The 22,655-nt window shown below is 40.9% G+C and overlaps 1 protein-coding gene across 2 annotated transcripts; it reads left to right on the top strand.

Moving 5' to 3' along the window:
- The first annotated feature begins 934 nt into the window (after nucleotides 1-934).
- Nucleotides 935-22,615, top strand: golga4 (golgin A4). 2 transcript variants are annotated; one of them, XM_084948560.1, is made up of 25 exons: nucleotides 935-1,160; nucleotides 2,348-2,422; nucleotides 3,860-3,961; nucleotides 6,850-6,918; nucleotides 7,030-7,356; nucleotides 7,446-7,493; nucleotides 7,613-7,669; nucleotides 7,767-7,865; nucleotides 8,481-8,631; nucleotides 8,737-8,927; nucleotides 10,279-10,362; nucleotides 10,698-10,845; nucleotides 10,935-11,113; nucleotides 11,413-11,511; nucleotides 11,615-11,770; nucleotides 12,275-16,050; nucleotides 16,151-16,272; nucleotides 16,629-16,759; nucleotides 17,039-17,125; nucleotides 18,570-18,596; nucleotides 18,717-18,785; nucleotides 19,137-19,212; nucleotides 20,911-21,008; nucleotides 21,813-21,899; nucleotides 21,989-22,615. In XM_084948560.1, the coding sequence occupies exons 1-25, from the start codon at nucleotides 1,083-1,085 to the stop codon at nucleotides 22,001-22,003; spliced, it is 6,351 nt and encodes a 2,116-aa protein (XP_084804686.1). In that variant the 5' UTR covers nucleotides 935-1,082; the 3' UTR covers nucleotides 22,004-22,615. The 2 variants fall into 2 exon arrangements, with proteins under 2 accessions (XP_084804686.1, XP_084804687.1); XM_084948561.1 differs by lacking the exon at nucleotides 3,860-3,961.
- The last annotated feature ends 40 nt before the right edge of the window (nucleotides 22,616-22,655 follow it).

The following is a 22,655-nucleotide window of genomic DNA, read 5'->3' as shown; positions in this document are numbered from 1 at the left end:
TGCACCTTTTGACAGGTTACAGCTTTTTTGGATAGTAATCTTAAAAATAGCCAGCTGCTTTCACAGAAGAGGAGCCTGATAGCAGAAGACTCTGTCTCCCATTGGAAATTTCAGGACCCACAACTAAACCTGCAAACTTGGAGTGAAGAGTAGAACATGCAATGAGGTCTATGAGATCTTTAAACCAAGGACCATGCATGTGAGGAGAAGGATTTTAAATTTAAGTCTAGATTTAACATAGAGCTCAAGAAGAGACTTAGGAAAATAGATTTCACTTTCTACAATTTGTTAATATTTCGTCCATCCGTTCTTTCTCTTGCGCTTGGTTGTGGGGTGGCTGTTGCCTATCCCTGCTGTTGTACACCCTGGACAAATCACCAGTCTATCATTAAAAAAGAAATTCAGATAAAGATGTTTCCCATCTGTTTTCCTCATACAAAGATCTTTAAATTCATTCATGCATATTTTTCATTCAGTGTTTTAAGGAAGTGATGCAAAATACCACATCCACAAATGCAAATTTGGTGTTTCTGAATTTTATTTTCTGTTTTTAAGAATGAGTTAGTAAATATATGAGTACTATAAAATACTTATTAGACTTAAAGTTATTGTTCCTTTTTGACATTGCATTTGACATTGCAGGACTGAGTTTAGTGCATCTATCTTGGAATGTAATTTTTTAAAATACGGCCTTATTTGTTTGTTTGTTTTTATCCCTCTTTGTGAGGATTCCTTGTGTTGTGTTTTTGTTGTTGTTGTTTTGTATGTGCTTCTGTATACCACATGTGTTAAACTGTCTTCTCATTTCAACTGTCTTAATAAATAGGCTGTAAAATATCCCAAACACGCTGCTATCTAAGGGGGCGCTGTAGCTAACTGAGCCCAGACTGGCCCTTTAAGTCTGACGTTTCAGATTTCCTCCACGTTGGCCGCACATGCGCAGATAGGCCTACCACCTGCAGAAAATTAGAAGCGAACAAGGAAGTCTGCCCCTGAGTACTGGATGATAGGCTGAATAAAAACAAAAAACCTCTCCGCTGGAAAGTCGACACTTGGTCACTAGTTTATATCGGCGTGACAAGATGTTTAAAAAACTCAAGCAGAAGCTAAACGAGGAGCAGTCTCCGCAGAGGAATGCGCAGTCACCTCAGCAGGCCCAGGTTAGTTGTTGTGGTGCTCGGAGCTAACTAGCTAAGTTAACGTCTGTTTATACTGCAAAGACTTCACGGTTTGGAAGTGGTTGTCTAGTTATTTCTCATTAAGATAACTCAAGCTGACAGCTTAATAAGCTAACCTGAATTGTCAGTTCGTCCCTTTACTGTCTTGCAAACATTAGCACCGTGCTAAGTCCTTAAGTTAGCAGCTTAACTTAGCTGTCAGCGGTTGGAACAGCTGGAACTGGTAAATCCCGTTGTCCGAGTAGAAGAAAAGTCTCACTTCATACAGCTAATCATCAGTTTGTTTGTAGCCAAAATGCCAGCCCGCATTTTTATACTCGCCAGTGACAACATGGGCGTGTCTGAGTTAATGCTTCTTGCATTGACTGCCAGTGGATGTCAGCTGGAAGCTATATTTGACCCTTGCAAATCCTACTACTCCCAGGCGCCTCTATTAAAAACAATACAGAAGTAGCACACAGATTTCAAGTTGGAAGTTTGTCATTCGAAAAGTGCTAGAAACCTCATCAGATCCCTTGCTTTCCTCTTCTGTTGAAAATGTGAATTGTTCTTTGAAATATGAAACTGCAAGTTTCTTTAAGCTCTCCTAAATATATGTGAAGGACTGAAGCTATGTGTCATAGTTTGGAGGTCCATCATAGTTCAGTTCCAAGTTAATGTAGATATTTTCGCTGCATTTCTCTGTTTGCCTTACATGCAAAAGATCCCCAGTTCAGTTCTGGGAGGAGATCCAAATCCAGCCTCGGGGGCTCACAAGCTAGGGCTTGTTCCCTGTCCAGATAAATGAGGGCTGCATCTGGCATACAATATGCAGCAACCCTTTGGAAGATGGATAGATAAATTACCTTGTTCAAATTGGCTTGGTTCTTATGCAGATTGGCTGTTTTTGAGGAACAAATTTACATTTGTTATTTAGAGCTTGTGTGCGGTTTATGATTCCCACTGACTTTCTGTAAAACCACAATCTTAGACTGAGTTTGGCTCAAAGGTGAAGGCATACAAAAGGTGAAATCCAGTAACAAGAGAACTTACACCCAGCAAGCATCTGTATTAAAGTTTGATTTACTGCCAGGCAACAAAATCAATATTATTGTTATGACTATGTTTTTTCAATTAATTTAATACTATTATTATTACTTCTTTTTCCTTATTACTTATTTATTTTACAGATCAGCAGTGGAGACCGACGTAACAGCCAAACTCCCCCATTTAGTGATGGCACACCTTCTCCCAGTGACAGAGAGGTGAGCATGGTGTCAGCCTGTGATTCATATCTTTATTTATATATGTATACTTGTGTTCAGACCACAGCCTGCAGAGGTTTCCAAGTCCTTCCCCAGCTTACATTCTAATGATTGTTTCTCTTAGACTTTAAAAATGTGCTTTGTATGCTTTGTTTATGCATAATGTCTGCTTTATAACATACAAGTCTCTTTTTGATTGCTGTGTCAATTGAAAGTGAACACTTAGTGCTGTTGGTTTTCAGAATCTTCTGGTTGTCACTAGCAAACTTCTTTGATCCAATTATTTAAAGTAATCCAACAATCTAGACATATTGAACCCTGGACTCATAAACATATTGCAGTGGATACAATAGCCAACACCAGATGGGAACATATGAGCCAGACTTACACTGTGGTCATTAATGTTGCAGAGCAGTCAGCACTTGGATTCCATTCGTATGGTATTTTAAGTGTCTGAAGTCACTTATTATTATTGTTATTATCATTATTATTATTATTGTTACATTTTTAAAAGACCCTGTTCCACCAAATGAGCAGCTCCTTCTTTAGAGACAATGGAAAGGGCGTTTTAATGGTGTAGAGCAGACAGTGTTTCAGCATGTCTATGAATAATTGATGTATCCTCCTCAGTGTTTTTTGTGTCTCCTGTGACTAGTTGCCATATTTTGCCTCAATAGATACTGACAAGTCAATTCAATGCAGGACTATGCTCCATTAGAAAGAGGTAGATAAGCATAGGTTTAATGGCAGTGACTCTACAACTGATGATGCAACATGTTGTTATTACATCTGTTGAGATTAGATATGGATGTTTACAGTCTTCATTGTTTTTCAGATAAAAAAATATCTTAATCACTTTTTCCTTCATTTCAACACTGCAGAACGCTCACTGGAGTAGTGGCACCGTCCCTTTTGGTCAGGTTTCTATGCACTGCTCTCCCCACTTGTGCCTTTGGAAGCACACGTGTTGCTGTTATGTGGCTCGGCAGCCTCAGCGTAGAAGCTTCGTGTAGCATCACAGCATCTTTTCTTCACCTCACGAATCATTAACACTTTGACATCTCTGAAAGCATTTGTTTCATGACTGAAGGCAGATTTAGCCCTTGGTTAAAATTGTGAAGATTACATGAGGAGATGTGAAACTGTTACTCATAACATTACTGTTGATTGAGTGCTCGACTTTTCAGTTTTTCTGATTTTTTTTTTCTTTTTTTCCCAGCTTATGTAGTATCTCTCCCTCTGTTTCACTGTCTGCTTTCTCTTTTTTATTCATCTCAGTCTTTCTCTTTCTCTCTCTCCCGCCAGCCTCCTCTCATCAGGCTGGTCAGCCACTTCCTTCAGGGCTTTTTCACACTCATACTGTTGTTTTTCTCATTGCTCTCTGTGTTCCTCTCCTTTCCCCACCTTTCGTCCCGTTCCTGCACTGATGGGGGTCAGGTGCTGGCCGGGATGATAGCAGAGCCCGCTTTTCTCTCTGAGTATACTATCTTTGCTCTGGACCATTCAAAACGACCCCAAACGGCCCAGGTAGCCAGTGTGGTGAGTTTGTCCTCACTTCCTGCCTCTTTCATCTTTCTTCTTCTCCTCCTCCTCTTGCCCCGTTCCTTCCTCCCGTCTTCCACGCCTTTGGGGAATCGGTAGAGGACTGTTGCCCAAGTAGGGACAGCTTGTTCCCTGCTCTCCGTCTCCTGTTTGCTTTGGATTTAGTAGCAAGAAGGCATCTCATATGTAGGTTAATTTTGCATCTACTAGGTTGTGGTTTACACTGTAGGATATAAGCTTCCGTGCTTTCTGCCCCATGTTTGTTTGTTGTCCCTTCTTTCAGTTTGTGATCTGTCAAAGAAATGAACAGTGCCCATTTGTCTTTAGGTGATCTTTGCTGCTTGCCCTAGAGACCCTTTTAGACCCTTAAATCCTGTTATGTTGCCTGATCGCCTTTGTCCCGTCTCCCCTAAAGTCTGTGTATTTGGAGAGTTGAGATTTTTCTTTATGGGACAAGTTTTTAACAAATTAAAATTGAAAATCTTGCCTAACTCTCTAAGTAAACAAACACATCCAAATAGCTGTTTCTTTATTTAAGATATATTTGATGTGACAAATGAAAGTTGGTATTGCTTGTAACTGCTTATTAATTACTGTTATTAAAGTTAAGGTCTATTTTTTTGACATTGTCAGTAGATACTAAGCACCAATTGTGAGAACGTATAGGTCGTCCGTATTCAGATACATACATTTGTACACACAGCTCTTCAAAATAATTTCTAGACTGCATAAGTCTGCTTTGTAACTAGGTTTGTAGCAGGTAAATGGAGCTCAGTATGAGGGTCACGTGTCAGTAAAATTGAGAGACATTGTTTAATTGTCTCTTAACTCTGCTTGCTCATTTTAAATGCCAACATAGCCCAGTACGCACCCCAGCTGCTGTCATTAACCAGGATTTGTGTGGGTATTGTGAGATAATGTAGTGATTATAAAACAAGGACTTTATTACTTCAGCACAGCTGCTTCAGAATGACTGCCAGTCAACTTGTAGTGTTATTGTGCCAGTTATCGGAGAACAAAACGAAAAATATGCAAATGAAAGCAACCGTTTGATGAATTCAACTGCAATAAAATACGAACCTCAAGAGACTGAACTGAGATGGTATCAGTCAGCGGTTTGGCTGTGTTTAAGTGGAGCCATGAATATTTAGAATTTATTAACAATGTCTTGACCGTCTCATAATGATTTATTTGGTTGATCTGTCTGATTCACCTCTTGCTAGATGCTGCTTATGATCTGTAGTTTGGAAAGAGGGGAAGCCTTAAATTCTGCTGCCTCTTCATTATGTGTATGGTTAATGACACTGATTAAGATGCAGTTACTCTTTGACCTTTTCATCGTTCTTTTATGTAACCTTTGCTTTGATATTTGCATGATATGTAATTTAAAAGTCAAAGTCTAAAGGGATCATTAGATTCCTGGTATAAAGTCGTAGGAGTGTTGATGTGCTAAAGCCACAGATACAAATGTCCATCACAGTCACTTTCACATGTTAGCGATGTGACATAATCTTGATTTTTGGATCTCATTATATTTACATTTACCCATGAAATCATTTCATAGATTTTTTTTTTTTTAATATTTGTTTTTTGTTTTTTACTTGTTCTGCTAGCGATGTTTCTCTGTTGACTGGAGGCTTCTGTCTTAATTTTTCTTTATATTTTTACTGGTACTTTGTGGAGTTGGTGATAGTAACTCTTCTGAGTCACAACGTTTTGTGGTCTGTGATCTGTTTTGAATTTGGTTTCTGATTTGTCCCTGTGAGAATTTTGTTTGATCTTGTGGTCCTGAAATAGAGGCACTAAAGTGCCCTGGTTTGGTAGGTTTACATTTGGTGTACCGTTCTGCAGTAATTATCCATGAGTCATTGTCCATTTTTTTTTAACATGACTGAAAATAGGCAGGCATGAAGGGCATAATAGTGAAAGGTAATGCTATAAATACTCTTATTTTAACCTCCAGAAAAACCAGTCTTGGCGAGGAGCGGCCATCTGGGGGTGATGGGAAATAACAGAGAAATAAGAGCACAGGGACACAGGACGAAATATAAAGGCGCTAATGGAGTTGTCTTGCAAACAAACAAGCATGTCATTGAAGTCTTGACAGTAAAACTTTAGCGAAGGTCACATTTCTTAAAAGATTGAGGCCTGCTGTGTTTGTTCACATGCTTGCATTCTTTTTTTTTTTTTTTTTTTTCTCCACTACTTTTGCTGACTCTTTATACCCAAATTCTTCTTGTTCTTCACACACATGTACAATAACTAAATAGATCCACTTAAAAAAAATGTCTAGTGGTAGTGGTCACTGGGGTCTTGATCATAATCACGAAGCTCTTGACAGGCTTGGTTGAAAGCAAGCGTTCACATGACTAGCTGTGCAAATGAAGCAGAAACAAGTAATCCACAGGAAGGAGTAGCTTGGAACTGGACAAGGGAGGAGAAGAGTTGCTCACTTTGATGCTGCTTCTAACAAATCAACTAAACCAACTAAGCTGCTAAATGTTCCCTCACATCAGTTGTGACGTTGTCCTCCTGTAATGCAGCTGCACATAGCACTGCCAAGCATCTTTAATTCAAACGCAGCTCTCCTACTTGACTTTTAACTATTTGTTCTGACCTCATGGCTGTTTGTAGTTTTGTCTTAACCCCTTTTTGTTTATTCTACAGTAGAGATGCCTTCTTTTGTGTATTTAACCCCTCTGTTTTTTCCAAGTTGCATGAGGGTACCCATTGCCCCTGCATTGCTCCCAGCAATACTAATATTGCTCCCTCCAGAGTAATCAGGGAGAGCCACGCTGGGTGTGGATGACTAACTGGCCCAGGACAAGTTCGCTGATACAGCTGCCCTTTTCCTCATAATCTCATCTTTATTTTTTGGTCTTTAGAGTGCCTCTAAAGGTGCATTGAGGTCTCCCAGAGGCAGCATCAATGGGGATGGAAGTACTTCTCCTCATGTAAGAGTATTACCAAGCCACCTCTTTAATCTCTTCAATGTGATATTACAGTGTTTTTGCACATTCATTAATGAGTTTGAGATCTTTATTTTTTGTTTTGGTTTGTAACAGAAAGAGGAGCCACAGTCATTTGCCCAGAAACTACAGCTGAAAGTGCCCTCAATGGAGTCATTGATTCGTAGCGGAGCCAGTCGGGCGGAAAATCTGTTTCGCTCTCCGTCTAAAGACAACCTGGTCCGAACTTCATCACGTGAATCCCTGACTCCTTTGGGAGAAAACGAGTCCCCCAGTGCCCCGGCATATGATCCACCCTCGGACATTGAGAGCGAGGCCGAGGAGCCACCAGGAAGTGTAGAGTCTCTGTCCAAAGAGCAGTTGTTACACCGAATGCTTAGAGTAGAGAGGAGCCTGGGGAAGTACAGGGGGAAGTATTCAGAGGTGAGAAACAGACAGGATGCTTGAAGAGTAAAGTGTAAAGTCTGTACATGAATATAACTCCTGCTCATCTTTACATCTTTGTCATGCAGCTGGTTACTGCGTACCGTACCGTACAGCGAGAAAAAGAGAAAACGCAGGTACATTTTACATCCTTTTTTTTTTTTTTTTTTTTGGTCAGTATTTTTCTCATCGGATGTTTTTTGGAAAAAGAGAATAACATCTGAACTGATCCAACGTACATTTTTGTTCTCCCCAGGCCATCCTCAGTCAGAGTCAAGATAAAGCACTGCGCAGGATAGGGGAACTACGAGAGGTACGGCTATATGCTATGGATGTTTTTGTGTCTTTAGATTAAAATCATCTTTTAATTAATATAAACTGCACAAATGAATGAATAATCTACTGTATAGGAGCTTCAGATGGACCAACAGGCCAAGAAACACCTGCAAGATGAGTTTGATGCTGCGCTGGAGGAGAAAGACCAGATGATCACTGTGCTACAAACACAGGTGTGTGGATGGTGGTGGGAAAATTAGCCAAACCTTTTCTGCTGTTTAGGATTACAACTTTATAAGTATGGCTTATTTTAAACACCGTACAAACCCAGAACAGTGTTTAAATGTAACTTTAAAAAAATTAACTTTAAAACCTGCTTTAATGATAATTTCACATTAATCCTTTCAGTTTAAGCATGATAATCACTGCAGTGATGTTCTGGTATAAATGGTTCTTGAGTTTTGAATAAATGTGACGTTATTTAAAATCAGAGACAAATGAAGTGCAGAGGTTTTGTATTTAAAAGTTTCTCAGACCAAACAGGAATGCTTCACTTGCCTTGAAAATTAGTAGGTTACCTGCAATCAAAAAGCTGAAAGAACCATGTAATGCACAAACAGTCATGTAAAAATCAAGAGTTGTTTGAGACTGCATATCTACATCATGGAAATTTGTCCATACAATTTTAGTCGTCCTTCTAACGAACAGCCAAATGGAGAAAACCTCCATAGCAGGAGTAATGAATCTGTATAACTATAACTCTGAGTTCAATTGCAGGGAACAATAACAGATCTATCTCAAGTTGCCAAAGGGACTGTTAATAATTTATTGATCTTTGTTCCTCTAAGGTTGCTCTGTTGAAGAAACGGCTCCAAGTGGGCCCCGATGGCTCGCTGCCCCCTGAAGGAGAGGTTCCTCAGTCTGAAGCTGCTGAAGTCTCTGCTTCTCCCACACAGAGTCCTTTGAAGGAGAACGAAGTAGAGCCTGAAGTCACTGAGGGTAAGTGTGTTTATTAAAATATATGGTTATTTAGTTGTCTAGTAAGGAGTCACGCTGTGTGAGCAAATGTTTTTTTCTAAGCAGTGAATTTTAATTTCTGGACAGGAGAGGGCAACAGTGATCCAACTAAACTCATGGAGGCTCTGCAGAAGAGAGTGAAGAGGCAAGAAAACTTGCTGCAGAAGTGCAAGGAAGTCATGCGTACACACAAGGAGCGAAGCGCCCAGCTTAGCAGTGAGAATGAAACTCTGCAGGAGCAGCTGCAGGAGCGACTGCATGAGTTGGAGAAGATAAAGGTGGTTACCCTGTGTTTTTCAGAAATGATAGAAGAGTTGGAGTGTAGTTATACTGTAATATTAGGATTCTTTCAGTCAAACAAAGCTATAAATTTTGGATTAAATATACACAGAATTACAGCAACAATAAGTTAAAGTGCCCAGATATTTCAAACTGATTTCCCAGAGATGAGCGCTTGCTATAAACCAAGTAGTAAACTATAATTATAAAGAGGTTTGATTAAAGTGGGGATGGACGGTAAGGACTGAGCAGTGTGTTTAGAGGAATTAATACTGTGCCGCAAACTGTCTGCCAGAGTCTTTATGGTCCGCTGAGTATGTGACTCCATTATCTCGTGACACAGCAGATCGCTGTGGTTCTCAGAGTCCGAACATCCAAATTCTCTGGCTGAGCTCCAGAGTGAGGGTTCATGTCATGTCAGCGTGACATGACTGAGCCATTGTTTTCATTGATTTCAAAACATTTTGCTGCAGTGGTATGATCGGCTCGTGTAGCTTGTCCTTAGTCGCTCTGATGTTTTGCAGCGCATGATAACAAGTGGTTGTTGTAACAAAGCCATTGAAATAATAGACAGCTTGTATGTGCCGTCACTTGATTGACTTGCTTTCATTTATTGCCATATTTTTTTTTTTGGGGGGGGGGTTTGTTGTTGTTTTTTTTGTATGAATCCGCAGCTTGTTTGGGAATGGAGGCCTGTCCTTTGTCAGGGAAAGCAGAGGTTAACAGGCGTTTAGCCCTCCTAAAACAGCATGAAGGGATCCTGGAACTGCTGGGCTGTCCTTCTCCCTTGCTTCAGACAAATATCCCATAAAGCAGAACATCTGTCTACTTTTCCAGACCCTAACTTCAACTATTTTTGAATTCATGTGTTAACTGTGTGTTGCCGTCCTTGAGTATTGTATGCTATTTGGTCTTTCTTTGTCTCTTTGTTTATTCATATGATACGTTTTGACATTATAAAAACATTCTGTTAATCACAGTGCTGCATACATACTCATGCCGTTGGCACACTTGTGTCAAACAACAGAGAAACATAGCCCAGCATTTCCTGTTTAGTAACTGCTTGTTAAAGTGCGGTGCCACAGAGACATGGCTACTACATGTCACGGTTGCAAGAGTGCGCTGTAATTTGGGTTGACTTGTTGGTTTAGTTGGCCATGTATACACACTGGTTGTTTGGCTTGTGGGTGAGGCATCCTGGGTGGTACAGAAAGCATCTGATTGGGAAGTTATCAGAGCAAACACGTATACAGGATGTAGGAAGTGGTGCATTGTGAAGTGGCATTCATGCCATTAGGACACGTGTGACTTTTTTTATTTTTAATTCTGTCGATTGTTTTGTCTTTAAAGGAACTACACACAACAGAGAAGACTAAGCTGATCACTCAGCTGCGTGATGCCAAGAATCTCATTGAACAGCTGGAGCAGGACAAGGTTAGTGAGGAGCTTTGAGATCTGGATTGAAGGTTCTTCCGTTTCAGTTACATGTGTGTGGCTGTGTGTGTGTTTTTACTCTGCAGTTGAGTAGCTTCAGACTCATATTGTTTAGCTTAAACTTTGACCCCAGCACTGCAGGATGGATAGCAGTTCTGCGAGGAATGCTGAAAGCTCTTAAAGCCGTAACACAATTAATAGCACAGGGCTGAGTTTTACAGCCCTTGTTCATGGAGAGCAGATCAACATAAGCTTTAGTGTTGATTCCTGTGCTCAGGGTGTACAGGTAAAGGGATGATTTTTCTTTCATGGGGTACTGGTTTTTTGTTTTTCAGGGAATGGTCATTGCTGAGACCAAACGGCAGATGCACGAGACACTGGAAATGAAAGAAGAGGAGATTGCACAGCTGCGCTCCAGGCTCCAGCAAGCTATAGCCCAGAAAGAAGAAGTACAGGAACAGAAAGAAAAGGCTGAGAAATCGGGTACGTGCTGTCCATGTCAGGTGATGTACAGAAAAGTTCAGTTTTTTCTAGATATGTTTGTGATTTTTTTTTTTTTCCCCCTCCAATAGCTTTTGAGGAACTTGAACGAGCACTGGGTGTAGCTCAGAGGGCAGAGGAGGCTCGAAAACAGCTTCAGGTTCAGCTGGAGGAGCAAGTGAAAGAAATTGAACGGGCCAGTGAGGAAGAGAGGAAGAGTCTGCAGCAGGAACTCACACGAGTCAAACAGGAGGTTGTCACCATCATGAAGGTCAGGAAAGGACTTCTCCTGAATATTTGTTTATTGATCGAATAAGTAACTTGCTGCAGTCATATTTCTAGCTTTTTCCAAAGTGTTGGCTTCTTTGGTAGTTTCTTTGAAAATGATATATTGTAGCCACAGAAGTACCAACATTGACTCAGTATTGTAAGCATTTACATTAAAAAGAATTTAGTGTGTATAAAATGTTCCACTGCTGTCATAAAGAGCAGTAATATCACTTTGTTTCACGAGCTATGATCCTCTGTATTTATATTTACCATTCATATTTTTTTTTTAACCAATATTAGAAATCATCAGAGGAAACTGTGGCCAACATGGAAAAGCTCCACAGTGAAGCTTTGGCAGCTAAAGAAGAAGAGATGAAAGAGAAAATCAACAAAGCTGTGGTTGGTGCAAAATGTTTTCCCTTATTCAGTTTAGAAACAAAACCACTGTATCAAATAAGAAAAATATAACTTTAATATTTGTATTTTTTTAAATGCTGTTTAGGAGCAGTGCAAAGAGGAGTTTGCACAGCTGGCTAAGGAACGGGAACAGCAGGCCGCTCTGGCTCTGGAGGACGCAGAGTTACAGAAGACGGCTTTAAGGACAGAAGCTGATAATAAGGTTAAGGAGATCCAGCTGGAGCTCGAAGCTGCAAGGACTGTGAGTTTGTTTGTTTGTTTATTTGGTTTTTTGGTTTATTTTTAATATTGAGAAAAGCAACACCTGGCACACTGCAGAGTTTCGGTTTTACCTGTTTATTGCATCTTTGTGGATGTAACTTCTCCTTTCATATTGAATCTGCTAATCACTGACCGATTGCTTTGAGGTTCAGAACTTATTTTTATTTAATTAATTGGCAAAATAACTTGAGTATGCTTGTGTTTATTTGGTTCTGCAGTAACACGCCACACACACAGAAGTGAGCAATTTTCAATGTGTAAATATTTTCAGTCTACATTTAATATGTAATGCTGTCAAGCATTAAATCCTTATGTACTTGAAGCTTTTACAAAGTTGGTAGTAATTGAACTGTGTCACAGCTTTATTGTTAAAAAAATATCTTAATAACCGTCAATGTGTTTTTATAGCTGTGTCAGTTCTGTGAATGATTAACTGTAGCAGCTTAGCGGAAGAATCTAACCACCTCCATGTATGTGATTGCAGCGGATATTGGAACTGGAGAGCTCTGTGAACAAGATCTCACAAGAAGAAGCGGGTCTCTCCCATGAACTTTCCAGTCAGCTGGAGGAACTGAAGAATGAACACAAAGAGCAAATCTCTGCATTAGAGGAAAAGCACCACGAGCAGCTGGAAAAGCACAAGGGCACCCTAACCCAGCAGCATAATGCTGCCCTTGAGGAGCTCAAGGAAGGACACAGGGCCGAAATGGAAACCCTTCTGAAAGACAAGGAGCTGCAGTTCCAAGCACATGTCGAAGAGATGAATCAGAAAAGTCTAGAGAAGCTGGATGCAAAGCAGGCAGAGTTAGAGGCGCTGTCTGCTGAGCTTTCAGAGGTGCTGAAAAGTAAAGGGCTTTTGGAGGAGAAGCTGTCGGCTGCTGAAGATGCTCATAGTTTAGCGCTACAGGAACACGAGACGAGGTTTCAAGATCAGGTGTCAAAGCACAGCGAAGATCTTGAAAATGTCAAACGTGAGCATGATCAGTCGCTTGGCGGAATAGAGAAAACTCTGAAGGAGGAACTTAATGCATTGAAAATTGTTCTGAATGAAAAGGAGAAGGAAAGTGAACAATACGTGCTTAAAGAAAAAACACTACAGGAGGAATCACATTCCACTGCACAAGACCTAGAAAGCAAGATTAAAGAATTGGAAGCGCTGCAGCAAACTTTATCAGAATCCCAGCTGGAAATTGAGAGTTTAAAGGAATCTAATGCACAGTTAAATAAGATAACAGAAGATCTTGATAAGTGCAAGAAAGAACTGACAGATGTGGAGCATCAGTTGGAAGCTGCAAAGAATGAATGCCAACAAAAAGAGAAATCCCTTCAAGAAACTGAGCATCAGTTAGAAGAGAGCAGGAAGGAGCTCTTGGAGAAAGAGAAGTCATTTACATCAGAACTGAACACTAAGCTGGAAGAACAAACACGCCTCAAGAAACAGCTGGATGACGAAAAAGCTGCCCATGAAGCAAAGCTGAAAAACACTATAACTGATATGGAAGGTAAACTGAAATCACAGGAAACCAAAATGGAAAAATTCAAACAGAAGGCAAAAGAAATGCAAGAGAAATATAAGAAAAAGCTTCAGCAGAATGAAGAAAACATGAAGAAGGAGCTTGCAAAGAAGGAAGAGGAGCTTCAGCAGAAAGAACAACAAGTTCAGGAGAAAATCGTAGAGATGGCCCAAAAAAGTTCCCAAGGCCTCAGCAATGCAGTGTCAGAGCTGCAGGATAACCATAAGGAGGAAGTGGAGAAACTACATGCCACTCATAAGCATGATATTGAAGACCTGGAGCGCCGTTGGCAGGAGCGGTTAGGACAGCAGGAGGAAGAATTAATGGAGAAACATTCAGTCATACTGCAGGAGAAAGTCCAGGAGCAGGAAGAAGTGTTTCAGCAGCTTAGCAGAAGCAGAGCGGAGAATGAGCAAGTAATGGGTGAAATAAGGGGTTTAAAGGAGGACCTGGCGATCCGAGAAACCACTGTGCAGAAGCTGCAAGAAGAGCTTAATGAAGCAGCGCTTAAACTTGAAAGTTTGGCAAAGAGTGAAGCGTTGCTAAAAGAACAAATAGAGTCAGTGGAAAGGAACCTTAACCAGGCTCTCGGTGAGAGAAACGCCCTCCAAGACAAGCTGAACGAGACGGAGGAAGAGAGCAGAGAGAAGCTGAAGGCTTGGTCAGATAAGTTGAATGAAGCGGAAAAACAGCTTGAAGTGCTGGAAGGTGCCAGATTTAAGGAAAGTGCAGACTTGCAGAGTAAATTTGAGGAAACTTCCATCCAACTGAATGCCAAGGAAGCAGAGTTGCAGCAGCAAATGATTAAGATGAGCAACCAAATGAACCATTACTGTAAGGAGGTTCAGTTGAAAGTTGAGTGTGGATCTAATGAACTTCAGCAAAACGTGGAGAGTAGGTTGAAAGAGCTGGAAGATAAACTGCTCTCTGGTCAGAAAAAGGTGGGACATCTTAAAAACATTATCCTTACTAAAGCAGATCAAATTTGCACTTTAGAGGAGAGTGTTCGCCAGCACACCGAGGAGAATAAAAATCTATGCATTTCATTAGAACAGATGACTGCTCAGGTAAATGCTCATATGGAGCACATCAAAGCCTTAACACATGAGGGAGAGACTCATTCTCAGTCCATTAGTGAACATGTACAGAAGATTGAGGAGCTCAGCGAAGCAAACAGAGTCATATCAGAAACTTTGAAAGCAAATGAGCTGCATATCAGTAGCTTGGAAAGCGTCGTCGGTGACTTAAAAAATCAGCTAGCAAGTAACATAAAAGAGAAGGAGGAAGCCATAAATCAGCTGACGCAGCAGTATGAAGAGGAGAGGCAAAAGGCCGCTGCTCAAATGGAGAGACTGGAGCAGGAGAGGCAGTCTGCTTTAGAGCAGGCGGATACACTCAGGACCAGTCTGTCTGAGTTAGAGATGAAATTCACACAGAGCGACAACACTACTGGATCTCTGCAGGCCCGGCTTGAAGAGCTGGAGCGAGAGATCGCCGAAAAGAATGAAGCTTTGCAGCGGCTGACAGCAACAATTGACAATCAGTCCGTCAGCAAGTCTGAGATGGACCAACTGTTGAGTGAGAAGGAGCAAAAAGTCAGTGGGCTTACCGTAGAGCTTGAGAGCTCCATCAGTCGACTTAGTGAGCTTCAAGAGCAGTTAGACCTAAAGACGAAAGAGTGCGAACAGCTCACTTCTGACCTCAAACAGCAACACAGCATCATTGAGAATGAGAAGCGCAAGTTGGTTGAACAGCTGCAGATGCAGTGCACCCAGAAAGGTAATTTAGAGCAAGAGATGGCCAAAAAACTTCAGGCCCTCAAGGAAAGCAACCAGCAGTATAAACAAAAGCTTGAAAGTCAAAGGGAGGAATTTGAAAGGTTGAAAAACGAGATTATCAAGAGCAAGGACGAGAGTCTGAAGGAAACTGAGGAGAGGTTGTCTGAGAGCACTCGGAAAATGTCTGAGCTGAAAAAGAAAGCTGAGCAGAGAATCAGCCAGGTTACAAAACAGTTAACGTCACAGCTTGAGGAAAAAGAGCAGACAATTACAACTCTTCAGACTAGCCTGGATGAACTTAAGAACAATGAAATTTCTGTGCAAAAACACACAGAAACATTAGAAGAGAAAACAAAATCGCTGGAGGATGCTCTCATCAAGCTTAAGGAAGAGCAGGCCAAACACCTTGAACAAGTTCTGCATAACGAGAGGCTTGAGAAAGAAAAGTCTTTAGAGGAGTTGAAAGTCATGTATGAAGACAAGCTGACCTCACTTCAGAGTGACGCAGTGCAACAGGGGCAGCTCAAAGACACTGAATCAGCATTACCCGAAATCGAGGCAAAGCTAAAAGAAGCAGAGGAGCAGAACGGAAACCTTCTCGCAGAAATAAATCGCCTGAGAGGAGAAATTAGCGAGAAGGATGCCCAATTGGAGCAATATCAGGTGACTGCTACGGAGGTCCAGAATCCATCAGAAACTGAGGTAAAGGTGGAATGCAGCAGCATGCAGCAAACCAAGAGTGTGATGGAAAACGAGCTGGAAAACCATGCTCCTGCTCAAGAGGTGCACGATGAGGACTCATTACAGTCTCTGAAGAACAAACTGAGCCAGGTGAAGAACGAGAAGGAGAAAATCCACAAGGACTTCGTCAGGCTGCAGAAAGATATGCGGTCACTGAGGAAGGAGCATGAACACGACCTAGAGTACATGAAGAAGGAGCTGTTGGAGGAGAATGAGAAAAGACTAAAGTAAGGCTTAAAAATGATCGTGAAAAATCCCTTGTCTGTATAATATTAGATTTATGTTGATAGTTACTAATTACATTTCCTTTGCTCTCTGTTCTAATAGGCTGGAATTAGAAGATTTGGAAATGAAGCACAACTCTGCGATGAAGCAGATAATGAGGGAGTTCAACACACAGATGTCTTTGAAAGAGAAGGAGCTCAACACAGCAGTGAAGGAGGCCATCGGTGAGGCAAAAGAGAATAATGCTCAACCAAATTAAACCAACAAGATTTACAAGCAAAGGAAACGAGCGGTCGAAATTGTTCACTTTTGCTGTGGTCAGAATCTTTCAGTACTGCACTTTGATTATGTTTTAAACAAACGACTGGCTTAAACTAGAAGATCAAAGTAAATATGACTCACGTTCTTGATCAACAGTAAGATGGGATGGCTGTGTTGTGACATGGGAGCATTAAGGGATTACTGCTTGTGGAAGAAATGTTTCCTTCATGTTAAAATCCAGTCCAAAATTAGAGGCAAGTGAACATATAAGTTGTGTTTTTATGCACTTGGCTTCTTCTTTTTTTTTTTCTTGATTCAGTAAAAGCTCAGAGTGTTGAAGAAGAGCTCATCAGTAGCCATCGTGAAGAAGCGAGCCAGCTGAGGAAGGTGATTTCCCAGAAAGAGGATGACTTGCACAAAACTGTTCAGAAATATGAACAGGTTATACAGGTACTATTAAAAACTCATCCTATTTGTTTTAATGGGGTTATACTATAGGGTGCACTCCTTTGTAGACACCACCCATCGACTGTTACTGTTTGGATTTATATGTAATATCTCTCTGGCTGCCTTTAAAGAATAATTAAATTGCAAAGAGGATCTGGGGTCTGAAACGGTGCAGTGCCCTCACTGAGTGATTTGCAGCATACTTGAGTTGTGATGCTGAGATGATACATGGGAAATGACTCAGTCGTTGTTCCTTTTTATTTATTTGTTTGTTTTTTTCAGAGTCGAGAAGAGGAGATGGGAGACAGAGTGTGGCAAGTTCAGAAACAACTGGAGGAGTTGCAAGCAAGAACGCAAGACACTTTGGAGGTACAAATAATGCTGACCCACTGTTCTTCACTGGCCAAACATCTGTTATAGCTGTCACAACTGGCTGTGCTTTGGATGTTTTTACTTGTAGATGTAGAAATTCATGTCTGTAGCTGTTGTAGTCCATTTTGAAATGGAGGGAGGGGTGTGGAGTAAATTTATGTAGTGATTCTGTTGGAGTCATATGTCACTTCACTCTAGCTGTATGAAATCACAGCATTTCGGCTCCCTTCTGGGAAAAGGCTGGAGTTTAAGGGAAGCAGTTCTAGCTCTGAATGAGTCTAATCCAGATGCATTTTTGTGTCTGTATAAACATTATCAAATGGCCTATGAAAAAGTTCACATCCAGGTTGACAGATTAGGCAGTTATCGTTCATCTTTTTCTTTGGGTTGCTTCATAATTGAAGATATCCGTCTAGGAGCTCGGGGACAGTTTTCCTACATAGTTTTCTCTGATCAGTCTCTCGCTCCGGTCGTGTGGCCTCTCTCCAAAGCGCGCCGGATGCTGCGAAGCTCGTTTGAATCACTCAGGAATGTTCTCTGGAGAAAATGGAGATTGTCAGACAGCGGCCAGCGTCAGTCCCTGTTCTCAATTAATATCATGCGAGGTGATTGTAGACATTAGATTTATTCTGCAGCGATACTGTCATGCAACATGTGCATAGTGGAATGGAGCCAGATGAGACGAAAGCACTCCGGGGAGACATTTTAGCCAGGTGTTGAGGTGCCATGAGACCCCTGCAGTGATTCTTCTACCTTTTGCGCACATGTCTGCATGCACACAAAGACAAAGAATTATGCTGCTCTCTCTGCTGCATTTTTCCCAGGTGAGGTAATAACTTTATGGGTGGATTGTATGGCGTTCAGCTCAGGGAGGCCTTTTCTTGGGCCTCACAGTGGGTCAGTGTGTCCCTCCACAGAGAGAGGAGACTAAATACAAGCACACTTTAGTCTGTGTAGACTACAGTGTGTTTAAACAATGCTGTTAGTCCATCTTTTAAAACCTTCTGACTTGTGTCTGTGGCTCTTAACTCCAAGCACATTTATTTCTAGTGGAGACATCAGTCTGTGAAACTGGTCATCCATGAGTGTATTATATATACATGTAATTTCTCAGCGCGTTAGCTTTAGAAAATGTTATTCAAACAATTCTAAATTGTTCGGGAACAATTTTCAGCAGCGGATAAATACACATTTGAGTTTTGTTGATGTCAGTAAATGCAATTCTGTGCTTTTAGAAGACGGTGGAGCTTCTCGGCACAGAGGTCTGAGATAATATGGATACAGGGGCGGCACTAAATGTGTCATTACTGTAGTTTTCACATCTTTTTTTTAAATCAGGTTGAAATGTTGATTTAATTAAGGTTTGGTTCTAACACACAGTGTCTTCTTTCTCTCTTGTTTTTTTTTTTGTTTGTTTTTTTGTTTTGTTTTTTCATTTTAGGAACAGATGACCCCAGAAGAACTAAAGGTATTCTTGTTCATTATATGCTGGTTTCACTGTTCCTAGCGTACAATTAAATTTACTAACATGCCAAAAATATAACGTACACATTTCATATTTTCTGATTCCTGTCCCTCTCGATCTCAGGCTCAGCTCGCTGAAAAAACGACGTTGCTGAGCGAGGCTCGACTGAGAGAGCAGCAGTTTGTTGAAAGAGTAAGTATCGGACCCCCTTGGTGGCTCTTTCTGAGGACACCAAATCCATCCCAGTGTATTCCCAGGATTCTGTGGCCTCCAGCAAGAGCAGCTACTGCTCTCCTGCTGCATCAACTTAATTACACAGCACATCTGTTTACATTTGGTTTAACCCCATAAACAATCAGAACAACGCCTCCAACAGCTTTTCTCACACACACCATCGTTCTCACAAGCATCCTGCCCTCCTCTGAGGATGGCCACCAAAATGCTTATGTCCTATTTAGCAATTACTCTAATGCATAGAATTAACCCACTGGGTTAAAGAGTTTTTAAATAATGTGTGCATGCTTGTTTGTTTCTCCACGCTAGATTCACTCGCTCGAGGACAAGATTAAATGTTTCCACCGAAACACTGTTGTAACTCATCTCGGGAGCACATTTAAAGGTAACACCATGAATCACTTAGTTCTGCTTCTTGATCCAATTTCCTTATAGATTTTCACAGCACAGATGACATGCGTAACGCTTGAGCACAGCCCAGTCTCATGGGAAAGCGTAACATATGCTGTGTGGACTCTGTAGGGGGGGGAAAAGGACCACCTAACCTTTTTTAGTGTAATAAAGGATAAAGACAGACCATGTGATTATATTTTGTGTCAACACGTGAAAGTTACAGTAAAAGTGTAGCTGCTCTTTAAGATCTCAGTTGGTGTTTTGACACTGCCTAATCTGACGGTTAACACATTGCTCCAGAGATCAGGCAGGAGGTGCAGGTCCTCAGCAGTGTGTGCTTGACTGCTTTAGCTATGCTTTTGATTATGGTTTAGCTAGCAAAGCAGGATTTTTAGGCTTGCTGGTAAAGATAAGGTTATAGATAGGGTTATAATTAAAGCTAGTCTACGGGTTGAGGGTGTATATGTATACGTCGTGGTTTAGGCTGAGGGAAACCTCTGGAGGTTGACCGTAAGTCAGTGCAGTCTCCAAGTATACCACGACCCAACTGCGTTTCATCTGTGTGAGAGTATTTGGAGAGATTGAGTGAGTCCTCTCGGACCTTCTCTGGTGCTGTAATAAAGAGAATCTGCTGTCAGAAGCGGGGGGGCGGTGAAGAAGCCATGCTTAGATTTAATGGATTTTGCAGATTGTGGCCTAAACGTTTCCTACACGGGACACTGCAGCACGCAGATTTCTCGAACCTTTCTTATCCAGTACACATATATTGCTCATATTCATACTTAAAGCCGCTGATGACTCAGTTGAGCTTATGTAAACCACCTTGAGTTGTATTTTTATGTAGGAAATTGATCAGAAAGCTGTTGAAATCTGCTTTCCTGTGTGGTTGATGTGAAAGTTGCCCTAGGTGGGGCAACACAGGGTCAGGGGGACAAAGGGCATGGGATTTATTGGTGACCCATTACTCCACACCAGAGATCAAAGACTTGTTTGCACTGCTCTATCACCTTTTCCTGTACTCTAATCGCACAGTCCTTCTGGGCACATTCAGGCACATTTGAGGATGTTTGAGTGATTATTTCCAATAGGCACAAAGCGACTGGATGTTGTTCCATAATAAAGCTCTTTTCTTCAGTCATGAAAGTGTTAGCAGCCCTGTCCAAGTTGTAACTCAGTCGTTTCCATTCATAGCTTTTAGTGGGATAATTGTGTTATAGCTTTGGGTGCAGACCTAAAAACTCGTGTGATATTAAAGTGCTCATGCTGAGTCTCACCATTCTTTCCTGTACTCAGCTTTAGTGCATAATTTAAACTGTGCAAAAGGTGGTTTTGAATTTGCTTGCCAACATAAACCTGATGCTGTTAGTTAGGGGGGTTTTTGTGTGCATTTTCCAGGATTGTTGTACTTTAAAGCGACATAAAAACGGCCTACATACACTAACATGCAGCTCTCACAGCTGTGTTTTAGGTTTTTTTGTGGTAACTGTATTGAGGTTGGATTTTTCTCCTTCCCCAAGGAAATATAAGCAAAGTGGCAACCTAGAGTAGCTGATGTGTAGTCATATTTAATACATTTGAGGTCATTACAGATGTTGAAATAATGGGATTTGAAAGACATTAAAGAAAGAGAAGTTTGACAGTTGTGGTCATCATGAAATATTTGATTTGTTGTTTTTGCTTGTTGTTACAGATCCTGGACTCAACATTTCTGACGCCTTCTCAGAACCCACAGAGATGGAGTACCTGAGGAAGGTGCTGTTTGAATACATGATGGGACGGGAAACAAAAGTATGTTCTGGTTTTTATTTTTTTATAAAAAGATTCTACAGGAAGAAAAAAACCAATAGTTTTTATAATTAATCTTTTTCTCATTTTTATGTCTCCATCTTAGTTGGCTGAGAAAACATTAGCAGCTGCTTTGATGGTCTATTAGATGAGATGATTCAAAACCACCATATAAAAAAATTTGCTGATAATTTTGATTTTTAAAGCTGGTGACCTCCATCTGCTACTCATTTAGGAAGCTATATAAAACTCATGTTGTGTCCAGTCTTGTTGGATATAATTAACAGCGATCTCCCTAATTATCAGTGCTGTTGACATGGTCCTAAAGTCAGCGGGAGTTTCCCAGCTCCTCAACAAACACTCTTTATAACAACATGGCAGACCTCCCCCGTGCGGAGGATGTCCAGCAGGCTGCCCGCGAGCTCATACATCTTGCATGACGCAGATTTGCCATTTAAAGGCATGCTGGCCTTGTTTAGTGTTAGCTGAGTAGTTGGGTTCCCTACACCGCTCAGGAGCCCTGTTTCTGATTATCCTCTGTGTTTATAGGGAAATGCATGCTCCCTGGCAGATAGGCCTGGAGTTGATTATGCAGATCATTTTCATTCTTGTTGAGCCTTTTCTTGCGCTTCAGTTGTCTCAGAACAAGCTTGATTTTGATTGGATGATGGTGTCAAAGGCAGAGGTTAGCTGGGGGAAAAACAGAGATTATACTAACACCACAGATGACTCCTGCCTTGAAAGTAAACTGACTTAAAAAGATGACGATCGGGGTGTCAGTCAGAAAAATTCCCCTTTTTTCCACAGACAATGGCCAAAGTGATTACCTCCATGCTCAAGTTTCCTCCTGACCAAGCTCAAAAGGTTTTGGACAAAGAAGACTCGAAACCAATTGTAAGAATCTTTTTACAACTTGGGGATATTTAAATGAGGTCAAATGTGTATCAGGATTTGAACTAATTTCACATCCGTCTCTTCCACAGCCTTGGTTACGATGAGTGTTTGAATGATTCGGGTACTTCTGGATCTGCTGCTACTGCTGCTGAAGGGGGAAGACTGCCATTATCTGTTTGCATTTCTTGTCATTTTATTCATGTGTGTATGTTTGAGAAAGAGAAAGCGTGTGTGTGCGTTATGTGTGAATGCTCCACAGGTATGAGAGAATAAGAGAATTTGACAGAAACACCTTTTTTTTTCCATAAACCGTGTTTTTCTTTGAAGTTAAGTTTAATTTATAAGTTTTAGATGAGAGTAAATGGGTTTCCTTTTATTTTAGAATGTGTTTATAAAGATTGGCTTGTGCAATAAATTATATTATCATCACATGGATGCCGACGGTCACTTGATTTGTAGATCTCTGTGTTGTGCTTTTGTCTGAATCACTTCCTCTGTAAAACTGTAAACGACCCTTTAACTGTGCACTCGCACCACATTAAGATAGAGGCCCCTGGACCTCTTTAACACAGCTTTTCTATGCTTTATATTTTGACACTGACAGAAACAAAACTGTAAATTGTATTATGATAATAAAAACTGTACTATAAGGCGCTATATGACTTGCTATACAGTTTTCTTTTTCAGAGTAACATTAAATCCTATTTACAGAACAACTTTTGTCACTCCTTTATCCTCATCACCAAACAGATTTTT

The sequence above is a fragment of the Perissodus microlepis genome, chromosome 13 (genome assembly GCF_051167445.1).
Source record: "Perissodus microlepis isolate ML-2025 ecotype Zambia chromosome 13, ASM5116744v1, whole genome shotgun sequence".
NCBI classification, from domain to species: domain Eukaryota; kingdom Metazoa; phylum Chordata; class Actinopteri; order Cichliformes; family Cichlidae; genus Perissodus; species Perissodus microlepis.
Note: the sequence above shows the minus strand (reverse complement) of the source record. Positions and strands in the feature narration are given on the sequence as shown.